At 47.3% G+C, this 9,097-nt stretch overlaps 1 protein-coding gene across 2 annotated transcripts in view; it reads right to left on the minus strand.

Annotated features, from left to right (window-relative positions):
- Nucleotides 1-6,656: 6,656 nt before the first annotated feature.
- LOC149453305 (uncharacterized) overlaps nt 6,657-9,097 on the minus strand; it is an 11,008-nt gene continuing 8,567 nt past the window's right edge. For both annotated transcript variants that reach the window (XM_089688267.1, XM_089688266.1), the window contains one exon: nt 6,657-8,940. In XM_089688267.1, the coding sequence (XP_089544393.1) occupies nt 6,839-8,940 (2,102 nt within the window). In that variant the 3' untranslated portion in view covers nt 6,657-6,838. The remainder of the gene's footprint in view (nt 8,941-9,097) is intronic.

Here is a 9,097-nt window from a genome sequence, read left to right on the forward strand (position 1 = left end):
CAAACGGGTCCGCTTGGGGCTGGTCGGTTCAGAGGGTTACTTCTCCAACTCGGCTTGCCGGGACAACCCATCCAAGTCGGCATTTTGCTTCCCCGGTCAGTACTGAATGGTTAAGTTATAAGGTTGGAGGGCCAAGCTCCACCGCAGAAGACGACCAATGTCCTCAGAGACCCGGTTTAGCCTTGAGCAACTGTTTCTGCCTGCACATCTCTCAGCGCTACGGCCTCCGGATACCGGGTGGCGTAGTCTACAATGGTCAAGCTATAAAATCAAATATGCAGCGCTAAATCTATAAACAACTGGTATGATACAACAATAATGATGTGCATAATCAAGGGTTAGTCAATACTAAGAGTGCAAGAATCCCCCTAGGGGAATCTGATAGGCGCCCACAGCTACCATTGAGCCCACTTATTTTACTCATGTGAGTTGTTGTTACTGTACATTTGGTTATTTTTGCACTATAATAAAAATACTACACTATCAGTACCACTTTTCCCCCTGGCTCGTTCTTTGAGATTCCTATAAGGTGGAGCGTTAGAAGCGTGCTACTGGGAATCTGGATGAAGTTGGACCTACCGGTGAGCCTGAGGTGTCCCCCGAGAGTGAGTCCTATCATCCCCGAGTGTTCACCACCAGTGCCGGATGTTTCCATGATCGCTGACCAGACCCAGATGTCACTGTGGATATAATATACATACAGTTGCAAGAAAAAGTATGTGAACCCCTTGGGATTACGTAGTGTTTTTTCATGAATTGGGCATAAAATGTGCTCTGAACATCATCTAAGTCACAACAATAGAAGAACACAGTCTGCTGAACATAATACTACACGAACATTAGATGTTGCCATGGTTTAATTGCACATAACATGTAAACATTCACAGTGCAGGGAGGAAAAAGTATGTGAGGCCCTAGCTTAATGACTTCTCCCAGAGCTAATTGGAGCCAGGAGTGAGCCAACCTTGACTCCAATCAGTGTGATGATATTGGATGTGTTCCTGACAGCTGTCCTGCCCTTAAAAAACACACACCTGTTTTGGGTTTACTGGTTTCAAGAAGCACTGTCTGATGTGAACCATGCCTCGCAGAAAAGAGCTCTCAGAAGACCTACGATCAAGAATTGTTGACTTGCATGAAGCTGGAAAGGGTTACAAAAGTATCTCCAAAAGCCTTGATGTTCATGTGTCCTCGGTAAGACAGACTGTCTACAAATGGAGAAAGTTTAGCACTGTTGCTACTCTCCCTAGGCGTGGTCATCCTGTAAAAATGACTGCAAGAGCACAGCGCAGAATGCTGCATGAGGTAAAGAAGAATCCCAGAGTGTCAGCTAAAGACCTACAGAAATCTCTGGCACATGCTAACATTTTTGTTGACACATCTACAATAAGGAAAACATTAAACAAGAATGGAGTACATGGGAGGACACCACGGAGGAAGCCATTGCTGTCCAAAAAGAATATTGCAGCACGTTTGAAGTTTGCAAAAGAGCACCTGGATGTTCCACAGCACTACTGGCAAAATATACTGTTGACAGATGAAACCAAGATTGAGTTGTTTGGGAAGAACACACAACACTATGTGTGGAGAAAAAAAGGCACAGCACACCAACATCAAAACCTCATCCCCACTGTAAAACATGGCGGACGGAGCATCATGGTTTGGGGCTGCTTTGCTGCCTCAGGGCCTGGACGGATTGTTGTCATTGATGGGAAATTTAATTCCAGAGTTTATCAAGACATTTTGCAGGAAAATGTACGGCCATCTGTCCGCCAACTGAAGTTCCGCAGAGGATGGGTGATGCAACAGGACAATGACCCAAAGCATACAAGTAATTCAACAAAACAATGGCTGCAACAGCACAGAATACGCCTTCTGGAGTGGCCCAGTCCTGACCTCAACCCGATTGAAATGCTGTGGCATGACCTTAAGAGAGCGAGTCACACCAGACATCCCAAGAATATTGCTACACTGAAACAGTTTTGTGAAGAGGAGTGGTCCAAAATTACTCCAGATCGTTGTGCAGGTCTGATCTGCAACTACAGGAAACGCTTGGTTGAGGTTATTGCTGCCAAAGGAGAGTCAACCAGTTATTAAATCCAAAGGTTCACATACGTTTTTCTCCCTGCACTGTGAATGTTTACATGTTATGTGCAATTAAACCATGGCAACATCTAATGTTTGTGTAGTATTATGTTCAGCAGACTGTGTTCTTCTATTGTTGTGACTTAGATGACGTTCAGAGCACATTTTATGCCCAATTCATGCAAAACTCCATGTAATCCCAAAGGGGTTCACATACTTTTTCTTGCAACTGTATAATGTTCATATTATATGTATCTCTGGTAAGTGCATTATTGTACCAGATCCTCTTCACCAGCAAGCGGAAATTACGGATCACTGAGCATCACTTGTCACACTCAGTTTAATGACTGTTCACCATTGTCACCCTTGGAATGCGTTACTATTAGCAACAGCTTGGACTTTGCACAGCAGATTCTTGCACTCTTAGTATTGACTAACCCTTGATTATGCACATCATTATTGTTGTATCATACCAGTTGATTATAGATTTAGTGCTGCATATTTGATTTTGTGACTTTTCCGAGGTGCAGAGGTTTGCCTTTTTTATGCTAGCTGCTATCCACTTACTTTAAGGTTGCGTTCACTTATTGATTTGATATAATGGTCAAGATATACTTCTTGCCTGTGGGACTAGGCCGTTTCAGGGGCCCCACTAGGTCCACGGCGATATGACAAAGGTTCCCGGACTATGGGTAGGGGCCTCAGAGTGGCCCTGGGCCTGTCTCTCTGCTTCCCTACCTTCTGGCAGACCTCACAAGACCGACAGTAGTCCCGAACGTCCCCCGATACTCCTGGCCAGAAGAAACTCTGGGTTAAGTGATGCAGGGTCCATCGCTTGCCCAAATGCCCAGCAAGGGGAATATCATGCGCAATCTGGAGGAGATCACTTCCTCGGTACTACCATCTGCTGGTGAGGTATTTGGGCAGCACCCACCCCTGCTCCCCCATGGACCCTGTACAACTTGCCCTGGTCCCACTCATACCTCACATCTCCCAATCCCTCAGGATCACTTCCAGCCCTCCGTCTATAGGGGTCTAAGGCTGTTTCTTTAGCGAAATCAGCTGGGGAATCCCAGGTCAGGGACAAGCTCAGCAGGAGGTGGGTATTCAACTCTTAACGGAACCTCAGCAGGTGGAACAGCAGCATACTCTCTATCTTGGTGGGGAGTAGTGACTGGATGAGCTTCAGCACAGGTCTCTGTGCCAAAAGTGGAGACCAGGACTCTCAGATCCTTTCCAAGGAGAACCTCAGCTGGTAAGTTCTGCATTACTCCAATTTTAACGTCCTTGGCCCCGGCACCCCTAGTCCAGATGAACCATTGCGGTAGGAATCCGGTAGACATGGCCTCCTGCTACCCGTATGGCCACAGACCGCCCGGTCTTGGCTCAGTCTGGTACCAGTTGCGGTTGGACTAGGGTGAGTGTGGCCCCAGTGTCCCGTAATCCTTGGGCCCAATGGCTGTTAACGTGGACAACCTGTTGGTGATGTCGGGGATTGTCTGGGATGGCAGCCTGGAGAGGGTTAGCCTCATGAAAGACCCCAATGTCCTCATCCTCGGTTGTAAAATTCCTCCATAAAGAGGCGGTGTCACTGGGGTGGTCCTGTAGGGAGTAGGCAGAGGCTCATCCATAGGGAGTGGTGGGTCAGTTGGAAATGCCCCGAAAGGGTTGGCTGCTCTGGGGCCTTGGGGGATTTCGGGGGCAATGAATGCGGATGTGCCCTGTTTGGATGCAGCCATAACAGCGTGGACCAGACCACTTTGGGTCAGAAGGTGTGGGTGGTCTGAGGCATTCTCAGGTGACCAGAGTGGGCACCACTGGTTGTGGACGAGGTGCAGGGGGAATGGCGGGCTTGGTTAGCCTCCTGTTGTCCAGGTACTTATCTGCCCATCGACTAATGTCGGCTAAGGTTAGGGGGTGTCTGTCCCAGACCCAATGTCTAACATCCCCTGGAAGTCCATTGTTAAACTGCTCCAGTAACAGCAGTTGCAACAGTTCCTCCAGCGTGGTGATCAGACACCCTTGGACCCAGCTGTGGGCAGCGTGTTGTAACTGATGTCCCCATTCAGTGAAGGTGTCTTGGGGTTTCTTCTTGAGTACCCGGAACTTTAAGCGGTACGCCTCTGGGGTGAGAGCGTAGCGGGCCAGTAAGTGTTCCTTAACAAAATCATAATCCAAGCAGTAGCTGTCGTGTACAGTCCTGAATGCCTCTGCAGCCCGTTAGCTTGCTGCTCAAAATGGGTACCCGGTATTGGGCTGCCACACCATGGATGGTGCACAACCGTTCAAAGTCCTGAAGAAAGCTGTCAATGTCCCCATACACCTCTGAGAAAGTTTTAAAAGCAGCGTAGGGATTTTTCTTTGGTCCGGTTGCAGTCTGGAAACGGCGGGAGGTAATCCCCTCCCAGACCGAGCCCTCGGTTGATGACCAGGAGCGACTAAGCTGCAGTTGGGTGGCATCATCCAGGGCCTTGGAAATCTGGAGGTGGGAGCGCTGCCGAACAGAGCCAAATGCCACTCCACCTCTTGTCGTAAATCAGAATGGTATAGGGGTCTCCGTACGGTGCTAAGTGGGCCTGGCATTTCAGGGGCCGATGAGCTGCTCTGTTCCTCCAACTTCTCCTGGGAAGCGGAGTTTGCTTCTGGCGGAGCAGTGTTCGCTTCAAGCGTAGCGGAGTGTGCATCAGGTGAAGTGGGGTGTGCATCCGCTTGGTCTAGGGCCATAATCTCGTCCAACAATTCCTCTCTGGTCTTGGAGCCAGCGATACCCCCCCAAGGACAAAGACAAGCAGGCTTTGGAGAGCTGGCTTCCGGAGGTCCCGTATATCCATCTGGCTGAGCAGGGATGTCTCCATGAAAAAGATGTGGTCCCGGTTGGTGGTTTGGACTTTCTTCGCAATGAGGAAAGATCCAACCGCTGCCAACCAGTTGTGGCAGAACCGTTCCACCTGGGGTTCCTCGTGCGGAGCGATGCATCTCAGCCAATGGTCCCCTTGTCCTGCAATTCTTCCAGCGCTCTGCCAAGGCAGGTATTAGAGCTCAAAGCCAATCCGTCCCTGCTATCCCAAACCACGAGTCGGAACTTCATGTAGGGTGAAATGAATCAATCTTTATTGAACACAGCTCAGTATATACAGCTTCACCCCCACCAGACAGCCTGCCACCGGGTTTTCCCCATCCACAACAAAAACCCTACAACCCAATACACTATTAACGCTATAGAAGTGAAAGACTACAAGGTCACATTTCCCTAAACAAACAGTGTAGAATGTCTGTCTACATAACATCTGCTAAACATATACAGCTTTACCAAGGAGAGAAAACTGAAACAGAAAGGGCAAAATGTTATCATAAAGCAGTGTTTCTCAACTCCAGTCCTCATGGACCCCCAACAGGTCACGTTTTCAGGATTTCCATTATTTTGCACAGGTGATTTGATCAGTTTCACTGCCTTAGTAATTACCACAGCTGTTTCATCTGAGGGAAATCCTGAAAACATGACCTGTTGGGGGTCCATGAGGACTGGAGTTGAGAAACACTGTCATAAAGGGACAGTTCCTCAGAAGCTCTCCCCCCCATCCACACTACATTCTCTGACAGCTCTCCTCCAACATCCACACTACATTCTGTGACAGCTCTCCTCCCCCCACCATCCACACTACATTCTCTGGCAGCTCTCCTCCCCACCATCCACACTACATTCTCTGACAGCTCTCCTCCACCATCCACACTACATTCTCCGACAGCTCTTCTCCCACCATCCACACTACATTCTCTGACAGCTCTCCTCCCCCCAACATCCACACTACATTCTCTGACAGCTCTCCTCCACCATCCACACTACATTCTTTGACAGCTCTCCTCCCCCCAACATCCACAATACATTCTCTGACAGCTCTCCTCCCACATCCACACTACATTCTCCGACAGCTCTCCTCCCCCCAACATCCACAATACATTCTCCGACAGCTCTCCTCCACCATCGTCCACACTACATTCTCCGACAGCTCTCCTCCCTCCACCATCCACACTACATTCTCTGACAGCTCTCCTCCACCATCCACACTATATTCTCTGACAGTTCTTATCCCACCATCCACACTACATTCTCTGACAGCTCTCCTTCCCCCATCCATACTACATTCTCTGAAAGCTCTCCTCCACCATCCACACTACATTCTCTGACATCTCTCCTCCCCCACCATCCACACTACATTCTCTCACAGCTCTCCTCCCCCCTCCATCCACACTACATTCTATAACAGCTCTCCTCCACCATCCACACTACATTCTCTGACAGCTCTCCTCCCACCATCCACACTACATTCTCTCACAGCTCTCCTCCACCATCCACACTACATTCTCTGACAGCTCTCCTCCCCCCTCCATCCACACTACATTCTCTGACAGCTCTCCTCCACCATCCACACTACATTCTCTGACAGCTCTCCTCCTCCATCCACACTAAATTCTCTGACAGCTCCCCTCCCCCACCATCCACACTACATTCTCTGATAGCTCTCCTCCCCCCACCATCCACACTACATTCTCTGACAGCTTTCCCCCCACCATCCACACTAAATTCTCTGACAGCTCTCCCCCACCATCCACACTACATTCTCTGATAGATCTCCTCCCCCATCCACAATACATTCTCTGACAGCTCTCCTCCACCATCCACACTACATTCTCTGATAGATCTCCTCCCCCATCCACACTACATTCTCTGACAGCTCTCCTCCCACCATCCACATTACACTTTTCTGTTGTTAAAAAGACTAATATTTCCTATAGAAAGATTTCGCAAACACTGGTGTTGCACTAGGTTTTCTTTTCTATTGAAAGATTTCCCGCACTCTGAACATGAATATGGACACTCACCTATGTGAATTTTCTGATGTTTAACAAGGGCTCTTTTATGAATGAAAGATTTCCCGCACTCTGAACATGAATAAGGACGCTCAACTGTGTGAATTTTCTGATGAACAACAAGTTCTCCTTTGGAAGTGAAACATTTCCCGCACTCTGAACACGAATAAGGACACTCACCCGTGTGAATTCTATGATGTATAACAAGGATTCCTTTGTGAGTGAAAGATTTCCCGCACTCTGAACATGAATAAGGACGCTCACCTGTGTGAATTCTCTGATGTGTAACAAGATGAGATTTTTTAAGGAAACATTTCCCGCACTCTGAACATGAATAAGGACTTTCACCCGTGTGAATTTTTTGATGTTTAACAAGGTCTCCTTTGCAAGCGAAAGATTTCCCACACTCTGAACATGAATAAGGACACTCACCTGTGTGATTTCTTTGATGTACAACAAGGTCTCCTTTACGAGGGAAAGATTTCCCGCACTGTGTACATGAATAAGGACGCTCACCCGTGTGAATTCTGTGGTGTATAACAAGGTCTCCTTTATGAGTGAAAGATTTCCCGCACTCTGAACATGAATAAGGACGCTCACCTGTGTGAATTCTCTGGTGTTTAACAAGGTCTCCTTTATGAATTAAAGATTTCCAGCACTCTGAACACGAAAAGGGACGCGCACCTGTGTGAATTCTCTGATGAACAACAAGTTCTTCTTTCGAAGGGAAACATTTCCCACACTCTGAACATGAATAAGGACGCTCACCCGTGTGAATTTTCTGATGTTTAACAAGGACTCTTTTATGAATGAAAGATTTCCCACACTCTGAACACAAACAAGGACGCTCACCCGTGTGAATTCTCTGATGTGTAAGAAGGATTCCTTTCTGAGTGAAAGATTTCCCACACTCTGAACATGAATAAGGACGCTCACCCTTGTGAATTCTCTGATGTGTAACAAGGATTCCTTTCTGAGTGAAACATTTTCCGCACTCTGAACATGAATAAGGACGCTCACCCGTGTGAATTTTCTGATGTTTAACAAGGGCTCCTTTACAAACGAAAGATTTCCCACACTCTGAACATGAATAAGAACACTCACCTGTGTGATTTCTCTGATGTACAACAAGTTCTCTTTTACGAGCGAAAGATTTCCCGCACTGTGTACATGAATAAGGACGCTCCTCTGTGTGAATTCTCTGGTGTTTAACAAGGTCTCCTTTATGAATGAAAGATTTCCTGCACTGTGTACATGAATAAGGACGCTCACCTGTGTGAATTCTCTGGTGTTTAACAAGGTCTCCTTTATGAATGAAAGATTTCCCACACTGTGTACATGAATAAGGACGCTGACCTGTGTGAATTCTCTGATGAACAACAAGTTCTTCTTTCAAAGGGAAACATTTCCTGCACTCTGAACATGAATAGGGACGCTCACCCGTGTGAATTCTCTGATGTGTAACAAGGATTCCTTTCTGAGTGAAAGATTTCCCGCACTCTGAACATGAATAGGGACGCTCACCTGTGTGAATTCTCTGATGTGTAACAAGATGAGTTTTTTTATAGAAACATTTCCTGCACTCTGAACATGAATAAGGACGCTCACCCGTGTGAATTTTCTGGTGCTGAATTAAATTTCCTTTCTTAGTGAAACATTTCCCGCACTCTGAACATGAGAATAGATTGTCCCCTCGGTGAGCTCCTTCATGGGGTGCGGAAGATTCCTCGGGATTAGATGGATCTGTTGATCTCTCTGCAGTGTGGGATCCTAAATGCACATTTGCACTCCTAGTATGTGATTGGTCAGAAGATTCCCCCTGATCAGAGGGATCCATTGAGGTCTCCGGACAGGAAGGTCTGTGATGGATATATGGTGTATTTGGATTCACTCCTGGAGAATCCTGTGTGATGGCATTATCTTCTGACTTCCAATCAGCAGATAATAGAAGACATCTCTCTGAGGAATTCCTGACATCAGCGCCATCTGATGGAGAGAAATGGAAGAAATGTCAGAATTCACAAACAACTGGAGATTTAGCTCCTCCCCCCATCAGTGGAATAAGTGGAAATGTCAATCTCACAGCTGGGCTCCTGTTCTCCCTCCAAAATTGATCAGAAAAGTGTCCATGTCTCTCCTGCCT

This window comes from Staurois parvus, unplaced genomic scaffold (genome assembly GCF_062004578.1).
Source record: "Staurois parvus isolate SC_StPar_1 unplaced genomic scaffold, SC_StPar_1.0 ptg000449l, whole genome shotgun sequence".
In the NCBI taxonomy this organism is placed as follows: Eukaryota; Metazoa; Chordata; class Amphibia; order Anura; family Ranidae; genus Staurois; species Staurois parvus.